The following is a 16,161-nucleotide window of genomic DNA, read 5'->3' on the forward strand; positions in this document are numbered from 1 at the left end:
TCGTTTTTGTGTTGCTCTCACCTTGTTCGTTTTTGTTCTTCTAATTTCTAATTCTAACCTCAAACCTTAAAGGAAATGTGGTCCCCATGGTTTCAAGTACTAGACCGGTGCGTTTTCTATCTGCCAGTGGGAGACCTGCCACATTTTTGGATATATTGTTATGTGCATTTTGTATATATCTACAAAAGATGATGTTACTAGTTAGCGTAAAAAAAAGACACACAATTACAGCTTACGAGGGCAATATTTGAGGATTAAATGTTCTAATGATTCTATTATTATGTAAATATAGTCATTTATATTGTGATAGGCTATGCTTTTTCTAGATGCATTGCATGCTTTTTACAGTGTATCTTGTTAAATGTCTGCCTTCTTCAGCTCAGATCCTTTCAGTGCTACTCCTGTATCTTAAAGAGCAGTTGCTGCCCCCTTGTGGAGGGGGGTCATAACCACACAGAATATTTCTAAATAGTAGTACCGTTTTTAATAATGTTTGTGTTTTACCTCTATATCTATTCATCAAATCACTCTGCAGCCTGGGGAACCCAGAAGAAGCAAGGTGTGTAGCGCTTACCTCAAAACCTTGATATTCTTGAATTCTTGTATATGATTATAATAAATAATAATCAACTTTGTATAAACCATTAAAATACTTTGAAAACAGAAGGAATAAAGGTATAGAGGTTGGTTGAATATGTGTATACATATGCAGTGAATGAGAAATTATGGAAATGTGAGGGTGGAGGGATTTCTGAACATTCTGTCGTCTATCTCAGCAGCAGCTACCGTTAACAGTGCAGGAGCTGCAGGAGGAGCTGCGTGCTCACAGGGAGATGAACAGCCGATTGCAACAACAACAACAACAACAACAACAACAACAACAACAACAACAACAACAGCACCATCAACAGCAGCCACAACAACAACAGCAACAGCATCCACAGAGCAACTGCTACAGAGACTTCCAGGCGGAACAGGAACCCAGAGGAGCCTCCAGCCCAGGCCACAGCCCCAGACAGAGTTCCGGCCTGGGCTCCATCTCTCTCCTCAGCCCCCTCCCTGGACACAGCCCCCGAGCCCACAGCCCCCGGTCCAACAGCCCCCGGGCCCACAGTCCGTCCAACACCTACAACCCCAGAACCCAGCAGCAGAAGCAGCAAGCAGACATCATCATCCACAGCCCCGGGTCCTGCCTTCCCGATCCGGAGGGACCCATGCAGGGCACCCAGAACCACAGCCTACGTCGCGGGCAGAGCAGCGGCCACGGCCAGCACACACACTACGACGGGGGCGGCTGTCCGGCCCCGGGACGGCGCCCCAGCAGCGGCGGTGGCGGTGGCACCCCGCAGAGGCCGCTGCCCCCCCGCAGCCCCTGCGTGGTGCCGGGCTGCGACGGCTTCGGCTCGCCGCCCCCGCTGGATCCCGCCACGGCCGCGGCCGAGGAGGGCTTCCAGCGGCTGCAGACGGAGCACGAGCGCAAGGCCAAGGAGCTGTCGCTGCTGAGGAGGACCATGGAGGAGATGGAGGTGCGGATCGAGGTGCAGAAGAACACGCTGGGCGCGCGGGACGAGAGCATCCAGAGGCTGCTGGAGATGCTGCAGGGCCAAGGGGGCCAAGGGGGCCAAGGGGGCCGGGCACCCCAGCCTGGGATCATCACCATGGCAACGCAAGAAGCCCAGTCCCATATCGAGAACCTGCACGTCAGAGAGGTGGGTGCTCAAGCTGGGGTGCTGCATTCGTTTGTGTGAATTTAACATTTGTTTGGCTTTAAGACGTTCTGTTCACAAAGGAACACTTGGGGGGCAGCCCCTAAATGTTTGCAGTGCTGTTCGTCTGGGTTTCCGTGCATTTGTGTGCATGTGTGTCTCTCTGCCCATCTGTTCTTCTGTGTCTTGTATGTTTGTGTGTGTGTGTGTGTGTGTGTGTGTGTGTGTGTGTGTGTGTGTGTGTGTGTGTGTGTGTGTGTGTGTGTGTGTGTGTGTGTGTGTGTGTGTGTTTGTGTCTGTGGGTTAAGCAGTGTGTGAGAGGCAAACCAGCTCAGCAGGTATTATCAATGGACCAGATTAACAGTGAAAACTCTAATCCCATGTTCAGCTTTACACTTCAGCTGTCTGTGCGAATGAGTGTAATTTTTCACTTGTTCTATTGTAGGCGATATATTATCCCCTTACATATCTATATTATATATAGATATGTAGAACAGTATCGCAATATGATATTGGTGGGCGTGGAGATAACATTTTCTTTAATCTCAGAATATCTTTCTGTCTGTTGGTCTGTCTGTATTTATTGTTGATGCAGTAGTTAATTCATGAATGGAACTAATCACAGTTTCAGTGTGCTGAACTGCTGACTGTTAAACCAAGTGTTCCTCTGACACAACGGCTCAGAACGGGTTGCTCTTTGCACAGCAGTCCAGCCCAGTTTATTTTTAACTCCTAAATCTTCTTAGCCCTTCATTTGCATATGTGTGTGTGTGTGTGTGTGTGTGTGTTTGTGTTTGTGTTGTGTGTGTGTGTGTGTGTGTGTATGTGTTTGTGAGTGTCTGTAAGTGCACGTGCAAATGTTTTTGTCAAACTTGTTTGGATGCCAATGTGTTACTTGTATGCATGCTTTATCCTATCAGAATGATTTCTGTTTGTGTGGTGTGTCTGTGTGTGTTGGTATGTGGTGTGCGTGCACATCTGGGTCCTGCTCGGCTTAGCTTTCCCCGCAAGGACACCAACTCCCTGCTCCAGGTGGCTGATGGGAAATCCACCTGTTAGGCTTGTTTGGTTGCCGTGGTGATTCTGTCAGAGGTGGACTTTAGGTGCTCTAGCGGCTAGCCCATGCTGTATCGGAATGCGAGCTCCGCTAATCAAGGGTAGGTGTGTGCGCGCGCGCGCGTGTGTGTCTGTGTGTGTGTGTGTGTGTGTGTGTGTGTGTGTGTGTGTGCACGCAATGCGGGAGCCCGTCTAGCTGTGTGTGTGTATAAGAGGTGAGTACACGTCTCCTCACACTTTTTCCTCTCTCTCTGTCATGCTATTTTTAACCTGTTCCGACGGCTCAAGACACTCTGTGTGTGCTGGAGGGGGGCTAAGGGAGGACCACGGTCCCAGGTGTGTTGAGAGAGAGAGGGAGAGAGAGGGAGAGAGAGAGAGAGGCATAGACAGAGGGTGTTTTTGTAAGGTAGAAAAACAAGAGTTTGTTTGTCTGAATATTAATGATATGATTAATGAGGAAAAACACGGACCGCCGTGATTGAGAGGAGAGACGGGACTGTTGTTCTTGGATCACTTCCTCTCTTCCCCTTTTGCTCTTGAGGTAGAACTGTGTGTATTTGTGTGGTTGTGTGTGTGGGTATGTGTGTGAGTTCATGTGTGTGTGTCTGTCTGTGTCTGTGTGTGTTTGTGCTTGTGTGTCTGTGTGATTGTGTGCATGTGTCTTTGTGTGTGCCTGTATTTATGTGTGCTGGTGTGGTCAGGGTAGAGTGGTCAGGGTAACTATAATTTATATTCTTGAAATTATTCTTTTTATAGTTTCAGTATGTATGATATTTATATGGTTTACTTGGTAGTCATTTGAAAAAGCTTGTATTTTATTCGAAATGCTTTTATCTTAAGTTGTGAATTGGGGGCATTGTGAATTTAAGTACATTGTCTTGATCAACATTTTTCTGTAGTTTTAAATTGAGCTGCTTAATTTAAAGTCAGATTCAGTTTGTCTATCCACTGAGTGACCCATTTCTGTTCCTGGGTTAAGAACTTTAAAACGTGGCCTCCTCACTAACATTTCAATGTTAGTTAGGAGCTCTTACCTTTATATCTCCATAGGGCCGTTATTAGGCCCTGTGTTTGCACTTTCTAAGGAGCTGGTAGCAGCAGAGCTATGTACTGCCTCTGTTAGGGGGGCACTGATTTTTTCGCTTGGTTTGATCAGCTCTTAAGGAAACCAGCACAACTGCCTCCCATTACCGCAGCCTCTCCTCTCCTTCAAATGACCCTGACTGTTTTGCTTGGGTCTGGATAATAAATGCCTTAATTTTCTCTTCCCCTTGCCCTTCTACTTATCCTTCAAACACGGTTCTCTGGGGCTGCCAGGGTGCTCTCTAGCGGGCGCTCATCAAGCTGGATGAAGGGAAATTAGCACCTCCCGTTTGCTTTCCATTATTTTCTTAGAGGACCGTGCCCCGGGCTCCTTACTGGAGGGCTTTGTTGAGGGGAACTCTCTGGGATTTTTTGGGGGGGTTGGGCATTGTAAACATGAATGCTGATGTTAGATTTTTAACGTTGCAAAGTGGCATCGGTGTCCCTCTCGCAATGGAAAGAAAGGTTCTTGGCTCAATACCCAAAGCCAATAGTATAACTGTAGGGAAGCCTTTAGAACGACCCAAACTAATGCTCTTTACAACACTGTATGGACCGCTTGTCATTTTTGATAAAAAAATAAAATAAATCCCAAATGATTGAAGAGTCAAAGTAAAGGACTATTGTGAAATTGATTCAGAGTTGTATACAGTAGAGAAAAAAAAAGAAGATTCTGAAGATAAACGGCTCTCCCCATTTGGCTCGCCTTTTTCGACCGGCAGTCTGTTCTTGTGTGTGGATGATTTGTTGCCACACACAGGCTGTATGTCTCAGTAGTAGTGCTTGGCCATCGCTCTTCACCTGCTGATGTGTACTGTCAGACCACAGCATCTGGTGGGTTTCTCTCTGCCGTCAGACGGATGTCCCTAAGCTGCAAACGGTTGTCATAGAAACATGTGCAGGCACGTTCCTTCATTGGTCTGACCAGTACACCTGTCTGCAAGAATCTAGGAATCTGCAGACAATTATTCTGATTACAACTGTGATTTCAATTGTCTCAATTATTGTGATTTAAACTGTGCCTAGAGAAAATTATTGTTTTAGGGTGTATAGTTAAATATAATCATGGATCAGGGATTTTTTTCGAGTGTTTTGGAAAACTCTATTTTCTAATGTGCTTCGAAGCAAATGTACTTCATTTAAAGGTTGTCAGGATTTTTGGTTAGCCAGAATTAATGAAGCGGTTAACCTCTGTATAAAGAGCAGAACAGACAGCAGCTTCATAGTGAGCGCAGTACCACTAATATCCACTACGTGGGGGTCTTGTACCAGAACTCCTCAAAAAAAGGCATGAAGCTATCCTAGGATATACAGTACACTGTGAGTGCAGACGGACAAAGTTTGATTTGATATGTACAGACAAACAACCAACTCATGGACTCACGCAAACACACACACACACACACACAAACACACGCACACAAAACACGCACACAATCACACACACATTTACTCTCCCCAGCCGCCTGGTCCCTGTTGACAACGTAATAACAACCACACCACTGGTCTGCTCCAGCCCTGACCTAATGCCAGACGATCACGCACACACACATGCACACATACAAGCACACACACACACACGCACACAATGCACATTGATGCAGTGCACATAAAAAAACACACACCTGCATGCACTTGATTTTTTGCTCTGAGATGGTATATCTTCTTTCATATACATCGCGCTGCCTATTTCAAGCGGCCTCTTGAGGCTGTGAATGGGGCGAGGGCCCCTGGTAAGGGAAGACCTCTGGCTCAGTGGATCAGTGACTGAGTGTGTTTGGTGCTGGATGCTCTGCTTTAAGGCACGGGCAGGCAGCAGCACTAATGGTTCTCCTTTTTTCTTTAGCATGAATGGCTTCGGGAAGGCTCACTGCTGTTTTTGGCAAGCCCTCTCTTTCTCCTATATAGCCCCTCTCAAACTCTCTATGAAACATTAGAAACGTAGCCTGCAGGAAACTCCCAACGCCCAGTATGTTCTAAAGACATGTAGGTTCATGTCGCTCGGGTCTCTCGACAAATATGGGTCTTATGGTTCATAACTAGGGCTGCTCGATAATGGGAAAAATCATAATCACGTTTATTTTTGGTCAATATTGAAATCACGATTATTTATTCAGCATGTCTCTCCCAAAAAATACTCTGAGAACTTTGACATTTCACCTTAAAAAAATACACAAAATGGTCAAAAAGAAAATGTTCCAATCAAAAATAAAATACAGATATGTATCCAGCTGTTCTGCCCTTTCTATTAAAAAAAAGAAGTAAAAAATAAATAAAATTCATAGCTTTCCTCTCTTCTCTTCTCCCCACCTTATCTCCTCTTCTCATTCTCCTCTCCCCTCCTGTCATGAACATCCATCTTTCATCTTTTCCTTTGCCGCTCCATCAGTCATCATCTTATCAGGGTGGTTTATTTTCCAGCATTGAGAAAAAGGAAGCAAATGCAATGTCTGTAGGACTGTCATTTTTGTGCACGTGTGTGTGTTTATGTGTGTGTGTGTTTGTGTGTGTGTGTGTGTGTGTGTCTATGGGTATGTGTCTATGGGTGTGTGTCTGCCTGTATGCTTGTGTTTGATTCAGAGTGTGTGACTTCATCTATGCATACATGTGTTTGCGTCTGCGTTTGTGTCTGCGTGTGAGTTTGTGTGTCTGTGCTGTATGTCTGTATGCACCTATGTCTTTGTGTGTGCGTGTCCCTGTGCATAGCCTCCAGGCTGGAGTGAAACCCGTGGACCGTATCCTCAGTTCAGGATGCAGGCCGTCATTGCTCTAGTGTTACTTGGGATCCTATTCTTTCCATATGCGGCGCTGCTCAGACACATGACGAGCAGAGAACACATTCTTTAATGACGAGACTTTCATGAATTAATTTTTCCCCGTAAGGTTGGTCTATAATAAAGACATGCATACAGTCACTCTTTGTATGGCAAAAAGAACACTTCAGAGAGCGATAGATAGATGGAAGTGACGGAAGAGACAGAATGAACTGTATTCTGTACATATATATCTTTATACCCATGCAAACCAATGAAAAAAATATACATGTGATGAAAAAAAAAAACAGGTGGATATCTTGTGAACTCATTGTTCATTTTGACATCTGAGCCCTGAAATGAAAGGTCAGGGCGAGTAGAATTGAGTGACGGTACGCAATCCATCGCAAATAGCGCCATACGGCCACTAGATGGTGATAAAGACTGTGTGTTCTGATCGAAGGCAATTTACCTATTTCCTGTGAAACACTTTTGGATTATCCGTTTATGGTGGTTTTATGAGATCAAACACAACTTTAATGACAAAAAAAATATTTTTTTGGTTGTTATTCCAAAAAAGCAAGTTGGTTCTTAATAGTTTTTGGCCTATAGTTAGGAGAGTTTTGGTCAGAGAGTGATATGGTCTGTTAGAATCAGTGGAGTCTCAGCTTTCACAAGGAAATACAGTTCATAATGATAGAATGACATCTAAGATTGATATTGCTGTGCATGTGCATGTGCACAGTTATGAAATACCCAACTCTCGTTGTAGCATGATTAATATTTAGCTTGGGGTAGGAATGCAGTTTTGTTTAGCAAACAGTGGTGCTGATAGACTAAATGTTGAGAACCAAATCGTTCTAGGAGTGTGACACATGACACACCCTTTCTCACATGTTTAAATGTCTTATGACGATGTCATCTGCATTAGAGGGGAGTGGGCGTTGCCCGTATATGGGCCCTCTCGGGTTAAAGGTAGGCTGTGGACATTGAAGATGGAGCCAATACATTTTTGGCTGAGATTCAAACCCTCTAGTCTAGCCCATTTCTCTCTCTCGATCCCTGGGCTAGAGAGCCAGAGGTGCAGAACAAAGAGAGAGGATAGAGAAGGATAGGTTGGGTGTGATGCAGACCCATCTATCGGGGACAGTCCATTGACTGGCAGCAGTAATCCCTGCCTTCATCAGTAGGCCGACATGGTGTACCGGATAAGCCCCTTGTCTTCTGGCTCACTTTGCAAAACCCAATCATCACACAACCTCCCTGCCCACCAACCACCACCACCACCACCACCCCCCATCACCTACACCTCCACTACCACAAACACCTATATCCACTCCCATGATATAGCCTCTGTTGTTCTCCTCGGTTTGCCTGCCTGTGTTCTAAAATGCAATGCTCCATGATGCATCATGTGTGTCCTTATAGAGCATCTTTCTTCTGGGCTTAAGTGTCATATGCAGTGGGAGTCATCATCATGGTCCCCATCCTCGGCACCATATCAGTTCTATGTCTCCATCTGTTGCCATTCACTGTTGGCCTTCCATCCCTATTGACACTCACGCTCTCTCCATTTCTCTCTCCTTCCCTCTCATCATTCCCTGGGTCTGCGTCTCATTTCCAGGGCTCACCCTAAGGAGGGAGTGACCCTTACCCACCACCTTCCACTGAGGTACAACTCATTCTGTTGTCTCATTCTTATACCTCCAGTCCTCCAATAGCACCCGTAGTTAGGTTTGGGTGCGTGCATCCCCAATTTGCTGGTAAGCCATAGTAGTCAAATAGTATTTATCCTGTAGCTTAGTCTCTCTGTTGTGTGTCTATAACTGTCTATTTTGCCTTTGTATCTCTGTTCAACAAGTGTGTGCAATTGGGAGGCATGAGTGTTTGTCGGTGCATTATTTATTTATAGTAGAAGCTTGTTGCGCATGTGCCAGTAGAAAGTGTTGCTAAGAGAGCTTAGAGATATCAGAGATACACAGAAACCAGGTGCGAGGGAGAAAATCAAGGAGAAATATAGAAGAGACGGATGATTTGTACGACATGTTATGGGTGATGGACGGAGGCAAAAAGGATGGCTAGATAGATAGATTGATAGATACATGGTTAGATAGATCGAAAAAAAATAGCTTTTGACAGATAGTAACAACTGCTCCAAAACTGAGCTTAAGATTCGCATAGTTTGAGCCAGGAGGTTCAGTAAAGATCAAGGGAAAATCGGATTTGAGTTTGAATGTATCTCAAGAGACCAGCTGGAGTGGTACCACCAACAAAAATCAGATGATTTTTGATAATTATTTTCAAATGTAGAGGATAAAGAACAGCCAGAGGAACCAAGACAACCACGACGGAGAGAGTAGCGTAGGCAGGAAACAGAACCAGGTTTGGATCTGAATCTATTGGAGAGAGGAGTAGTTTTACAGATGATGAGCCGCCAGGGCTATTTTTACGGGTCCCCTCCCCCAGGAGCTCCACCGGTAGGAACCAGGCCGACCAGGCCAAACCAGAGCTCTGCAAACCGTCATGATATGAAGGTTAGGACCACCGATCTGCATCCCTGAGAAGTCAGCTAGTTAAAGGGCCACAAGCTGCTTGAGTTGTAAGATAGGTAAATAGCTTCAAGCTAGCAAAATAACAACAAGAAACATCAATAGTAGCTATTAAATACTTACTAGACAATACAACGCCAAAAAGCAACAAGTTAGCTAAATAGCCTCAAGATAGCTAAATGTACAAAAATACTAGGTCTAATATAATTAGCAGCTATAAGGATACTTAAAAAGCAGCAATCTATGCAAATAGCTACCCAGTAGCGCAACTAGCAGAGGCTATCTTAATAAACAACAGCTATCCAAAATGACAGCAAGCTGCAGAAATAGCAGGTAAAAGTTAGTTCAATAGCAGCAATCAACAAAAATAGCAACAAGGCTAGCCAAATAATATCAAGCTAAACAGCCACAATCAGACGCATTTCAGAATCTTTCCAGCCTCCAATGAAGTGGCCCGCCAATTCCAAGTGGTAACACAGAGTAACGATTAATTACAAAAAAAATTACATGAAAATAATGAAATTAAGTATTAGTGGATATGGTTACACAAATAAATATCAGAGTATTCATCTGTTCAACTCCAAATTGAAGCTTGAACTCACAGTTGCTTGTGAGTTTCTGATAGCAATGTCATGCTAAGAATGAAATAAATCCATTGATCAATATTGCTGTTACATGGTGAGGATTGGATTACAAAGCTAGACACGTACACGGCCACACGCACACACGGCACACACGCTATACACAACGTTAGAGCGTTGCTGTTACTTAGAGTATGAGGGCCAATGCCCCAAGGGTAAGTCCATTATTGGCCAAGCAGAGTAGATAGCACTTATTCAATTTGTTTCAAATAGTCACATATGGAAGCTTTCACTAGCAATCAGAGCCCTTTGAAGTCTTGGAGAGCTGTGAAAAATGCAGTTGACTCCACATGTGTGCATACGCATGGGCATAAGTGCATGGGCAAACACACGTACACACACACACACACACACGCACACGCACACACACACACACACACACACACACACACACACACACACACACACACACACACACACGTGCACCACGCATGGAGCACATGTTTGCTCCAAAAGTAGTTGTTTTTACTGCAAAACCACAGTTATTTTTCGCACATACTTTGCAATTTGTCCGCCTATTAACAAACTACACATGTGCAAGACTGGAATAGCTTCAATGGAGTGGACCCATTGAAGTCACAAATTCAATTTGACTGCAAAATTTATCAAGGAGAGAGAGAGGGAGGCAGTGGCATTAGCTGGTGAGGAATGTATGTGTTGCTTATATAGTACAAGGTGCTGGTGTTGAAATGTGAGTTCCTCTATTCCACAGTGTGCTGTCCTTTCTGTCATGTAGTATCTTCTAAGCAGTGTGTGTACCTTTTTATTGTCATTTCAGACCAACCAATCCCCTTTCTGTTTTGATCCTGATGTTATCTGGCAGGTACAGTAATCTGTGTGCTGTTTCCCCAAATTCTCCTGTCACCGGAACATGAAAATACATCCTATACATAGAGTGTCCTCCTAGTCTTTACCTACTACAGCAGCTGTACCAGTCTGCATCCCTCAATGCTTGTTATAGTCCGTCTGTAGGTATTGTTTTGTTGGTTGATTGTGTTTCTGTATCTCGGCAGACCCTGATCACGGTAGGAAAAAACACAGGTCTAGTTTATAAGTTGAATTATGGGTCTGTTTTGATTTAGTTATTCAAATTCAAATTCAAATTCAAAAAAACTTTATTTGTCCCAGGGGGCAATTGAGGCAGTGGTGCACCGCTATTCACGTAGTCAAGTACACCCTGATGGTGCTACGACACATAGACATGCATGTATGCCACGTTGACTGCTTTGGCCCGTTGCTGCAGTACGTCAACGTCGCCACCATATTAGCGAGGCCAAGACTGGCCTCAACATAAGTAAAGGGGGGAGGTGGTTGATATTTCAATGAGTCGTTTTTATATTAACAAATTATAATTAATAATTATTCTTATCTTAAATAATTGTAAAACTATCCAAAAGCCAATGCAGCGTCTTGGTAAGTAGGTGTCTTAACGGCGAGAGACATAAATAAAACAGACCTCATAGCAAAATGAAAGCAACAGTAGGTTACTTTACCCTTTATTGAGGATCTGTGAAAAGGGTTGGTTGTACATACATGTTCTCTCTTAAGATAACATGATACCAGTAACAAAACATAAGGAATTACCAAGGTATGGATAACATGGCCTGTCTTTATCGGTGTGCATATCTGTATGTGTGTGTGTGTGTGTGTGTGTTAATGTGTGTATTTGCGTTGCCGGAATATATGTTTATTAATGAGGGGTCCTCCAGGTTTTATGGGCATCTATGCATGCTTAATTCTACCATGGGGGTATGTGTGCCTTTGTGTGAGTCATTTCTCATGCATGTGTGCCTATGCGTTGCTTCATTGTTTGTATGCATCGGTCGATGCAACAAGCGGCCGTGTGCTGCACAGGGGCTGATGTCAGGGACCTGTAATAAAGGTCAGATGCCTCGCATGTTGTCTGTGGTTTTCCACCGATTGGCATCATTGCAGTCTGCTTCATATTTATTGATTACCTTTCCCGTCTCTTCCAAGGTTTACCATTTAACCTGCATCTCAAAACTATGGAGCTGAATCATGCCCCGGGACCAGTCCCTGACAGATACCTTCTTCTTCCCTGTAGAAGCGCTGCAACGGGCTTTGACACAGAACTTCGTGATTCGAATATTAGTTCGAATATCAAAAACTAAATCAAAATTCGAACGAATATTAGGCAGCCTTAATATTCGTACCTGTTATGGGCAGGCCAAGAGGGGAGAGACGTCGGAGAGAAATGACGCAAGTCTATTCATATATATTGTAATGACCACGGAAGAGGCAGTGAATGAAGTATTGATTAGACAGCGATTTATTAGAAACCTAATAAACCGTTGGAACACGCAGACCGGTAACCATAGCAACGCCGGTAAACAAACATCCGCAAAACCCAATCCAGGGCTGAATCCGAATACTCATACTTATAGTATGCATTTTGTAAGTACGCCACAAATATAGCGCGTCCGAATGCTCAGTACGCATTGTGTAGGGACGGAAAACGTTTCCGAATGCGTACTACCGCCACAGTATACAACGGTAGGTCACTACGCTATCCCACAATGCAACCGGAGTCTGGTAACGAACGAAGAAGAGATGGCTGACCCCGACACCACCAACAGCGGCTTAGAAACGTCGTAGAAAGCGCGCGAAAAAAGAGACATTAAAAAGAGTAAAAAAGTAAAGTAAGTAATTAAGTAAAAAGAGACATTTTTAATAGCAACTGTGACAAAGACGGAAACAGTAACTTATCAAGGTAATTTTGCCGGCATCTGAGGGGAGATACGTCATCGCCAAACATCCGGTGGAGTTTTCGGCGGCGTTCGGAAGCGTTCAGAGGCGTTCTACGCATAGCTGTAGACGGTCAATTAGTAGACACTGAGAGGAAACAGTATGTACTAAGTATTTCGGATTCAGCCCAGGTCTTACTGAAGGCATTTAATGGTCAAAATATTATTAATAAATATTCGAATATATTCGAATATTAATATTAATGAACAAACGAACTTCGAATATGATTTTTGGGCAAAAGTCCTACACCGACCCAAACCATTGCCATATAAATATAGATAGATAGATAAGTAGATAGATAGTAGTAGACTTTATTGTCATCGCACTATCACAAGAACAGAGCAACGAAATTACCAGTTACATCCCGTCCAAGAAACATAAAAAGACAGTGTGGGGAGACAGGACGGAGAGACTATCGGGGCGCATGCGCTCCCTTTTATTAGATAAGAAAAGGACAACGAGGGAAAACGAGATATGTATGCCTATCTTTACACAGACATGCATGCTCACTGTTTACTTAATCCTCCTCATAATACATGCTACAACACGGACATGCTGTCATGCATTTGTGCATAAAGGCATTGTCTATGTTCACAACGGGCTACGTCTTTAGATTCTTGCTTTGGAAGAACCGGCCCCTTCTGTTTGTACTTCTCAGCCAATGTTGACCTGAACTCATTACCGCCAATTCAAAGTGATTTCCGGCTTCCCCAGACCTCTTTGTATTCCGGTCTCTTGCATATGTGTGTGTGTCTCTGTGCTTTGCACTGCTCTGTCACTCTTGCCTGGGACGATGTCTGCGAGCGCTTCATCATCATCAGTCGCCGCTCGCCCAGAACCCTTACAGTAAGCCGGCGGTCACGCAGAAGATCCTGAGCTGACGGCCTCCGGCTGTTGTACCCCCCGTTGCTCACCCTACCGTCCCGCACAGGGCACCAAGATCTCGTCACTGGAGAGGAACATCCGTGACCTGGAGGATGAAGGTGCAGATGCTGAAGACGGGCGGCACGATGCACCCCGACGAAAAGGCATGACGACCTCAAGCAGGTGGAGGTCTACAAGAGTCACTCCAAATTCATGAAGAGCAAGGTAGAGACCCCCGACACGCCAACCCTTCCCCAACCCCGGGGGAGGCCATGGGCTGCGGGGCGTCGCACAGCTCTGCGCGACGCGGAAGACAGTGCACGGTGTTGTTTATGCATGGTCAGCGTCTTGGGGATGTTGTGTTTACCTGGCTGCAGACGACCAAATCTCCTCCGACTCAAACAAACCGGTTGCATGATATTCTGTGTGTGTGTGGCATGCACTCATCCTCTCTCATCTCGCCAAAAGATGGGTTCGCACACTTGATACCTGCCTCATTTCATCGTGGCTGAGTGTTATGTTCGACACGTTGGTTCAAACCCAATTTCTATTCGTTTTGGCTTGGTTTCTTTTTTCATTTCTGGTAGTGCGTCTGTGTGATCAGCAGATTATAATGTTTTTGTTCTGTATCTGTGAAGCATGACCTTGCAACAAACAGTGCTATCAGCTTACAGCCCGAGGTGTCTGTTTACTGTCCTGGCAGGTAGTGCTGGCACAAGAGCCCTCTCGGGTTACCCTCTCAGAGGGTTAACTGGTTAATTCATCGGAATCCAAACCTGTGTGCAAATTCTCTCTCGCGAGCGAGCTCTCGCTCTCGCTAGCTGTCTGGTTCATTCTTGCACCTTCCCCCATTCTCACTCTGGTTCGTACTCGACACCTTCTCTCTCTCTCTGGGTTCCTTCTCTCGTCTTCTCTGTTAATTTTCTCTCTTTGCTCTCTACCATAAAGCCCCCCCCCACACACACACGGCGAGGTGTATGTGTATGGGCTCCATGTTAAGGCTAAGGTTTCACAGAGGGGCCTGCTGAGTGTGTGATGGCCGGGGTCGCTGATCTCTGTCGGCAGGGAACGTCTTCTTGATGCAATCATAAAAGGATGTTTTCCAATGAAAGGGGGTTCTGACAGATGAGTATGAGCCTACAAGGGCAGGGGAAAGGGCTCTCTGATGATATACATCATAGCCATGGCCTCCTCTGTCTGTCTGTCTCTCTCCCCCTCCCTCCTCCCCCCTCCTTCTCTCCCAGGCTTCATATTTCTACATACAGTCACAAAGAAATACCAAACAGGGACCCACACGTGCAACACGCACGCACGTGCGTGCACACACACATATATACATTCAAAACTCAGACACTGAGCACGTTGCGTCCCTCACTTAATTCAACGGGTATTAAATCACATACACAGACAGACTGCCGGTTCCTGCTGATGTCATGGTGCAAGGTCTTGGTCTTTCAACGGCAGTACAGATGAGTTGGGGTGGAGGTTGGGAGGAATAGGAAGAAGAGAAGAACAGCATCTCTGCCCCCTCTGGTTTCTCTTTCCTGGCTTTGATCTGCTCCACACCATCAAATGGTCTCCTGAGAAGACAAGTTGAGCAGAAGAATGTCTCTCACAGCGTTCACGTCTGCCCCAACCAGCTGAGGCGATATACACCAAATTGGATTTCATTTTTTGACATTTATTGATCTTCTTGAAGATGGAGAATTGTGTGTTGTTGCCTTGTGTTGCTCGTGGTATTCCTCTGTGCGTGTTGTAGTTGAGAGGCCGCTGTGGCCTGTGTCTTTTGTGTCCTTGTAGGAGCAGGCCTTGCCCCTGTGCGTGCCTCAGAGATCCATCAGAGCAGCTCCTTCCTCCCTCCTCCCCTACCAGCACCACTACCAGCAACCCTGGATCACAGAACAGCCAGAAGTAGTCGCTTCTCCTCCCTCCCCTCCAACCCTCCTTCTGTCACCCACTTCCCTGCCCCCTCCTCTCCTCATATCCCTTCCCCACCCTATCCTCTCCCCCCCCCTCCCTTCTCCTCTCTCCCCTTCCCTCCATCACCCCCTCCTGTCCCCCTCCCCTCCCTTCATCCTCTCTCCCCTTCCCTCCATCACCCCCTCCTGTCCCCCCCCCCTCCCCTCCCCTCTCTCCCCTTCCCTTCATCCCCCCTCCCTTCTCCTCTCTCCCCTTTACCTCCTTCACCCCTCCCCTCCCCTCTCTCCCTTCCCTTCACCCCCCCTCCCTTCTCCTCTCTCCCCTTACCTCCTTCACCCCTCCCCTCCCCTCTCTCCCCTTCCCTTCATCCCCCCTCTTTTCTCCTCTCTCCCCTTCCCTCCAACACCCGCTCCCTTCTCCTCTCTCCTCTTCACTCCATCACCTCCTCCCGTCCCCTCCCCTCCCTTCTCCTCTCTCCCCTTCACTCCATCACCCCTTTCCCTCCCCTCCCCTTACCTCCATCACCCCCTCCCTCCCTCCTCTCCCCTTCCCTTCATCCCCCCCTCCCCTTTCTTCTGTCACCCAATCCCCTCCCCTTATTTTTCCTTTATTTGATGAATTTATTTCTAAACCCCTGTCCCATGTAGTGTTTTCTATTCCATGACCTCTTCAACAGGTCGCTTCGGCTGTTGCATTCTTTCTTTGCAAGCTCCCTTAAAGCAAGAGAGGCCTCATCCAAAGATGTACATAATCTATACAACTACTCAGAAAGCTTAGATATAAATCTTGACCACACTTAATGAAATCACATTAAGTGTTTTCA

The 16,161-nt window shown here is 45.7% G+C and overlaps 1 protein-coding gene and 1 long non-coding RNA gene across 2 annotated transcripts in view; both read left to right on the forward strand.

Moving 5' to 3' along the window:
• LOC115554158 (ERC protein 2-like) overlaps positions 1-16,161 on the forward strand; it is a 163,516-nt gene that overhangs the window by 6,317 nt on the left and 141,038 nt on the right. The window contains 6 exon segments of the mRNA XM_030374310.1: positions 536-559; positions 780-1,709; positions 10,567-10,611; positions 13,486-13,536; positions 13,538-13,579; positions 13,581-13,643. Coding sequence (XP_030230170.1) covers positions 536-559; positions 780-1,709; positions 10,567-10,611; positions 13,486-13,536; positions 13,538-13,579; positions 13,581-13,643 — 1,155 coding nt within the window.
• Positions 1,717-9,376, forward strand: LOC115533902 (uncharacterized). Its single transcript, XR_003974695.1, has 3 exons — positions 1,717-2,863; positions 8,223-8,270; positions 9,065-9,376. It is a non-coding gene; the product is annotated as an uncharacterized LOC115533902 (long non-coding RNA).

The sequence above is a fragment of the Gadus morhua genome, chromosome 1 (genome assembly GCF_902167405.1).
Source record: "Gadus morhua chromosome 1, gadMor3.0, whole genome shotgun sequence".
NCBI classification, from domain to species: Eukaryota; Metazoa; Chordata; class Actinopteri; order Gadiformes; family Gadidae; genus Gadus; species Gadus morhua.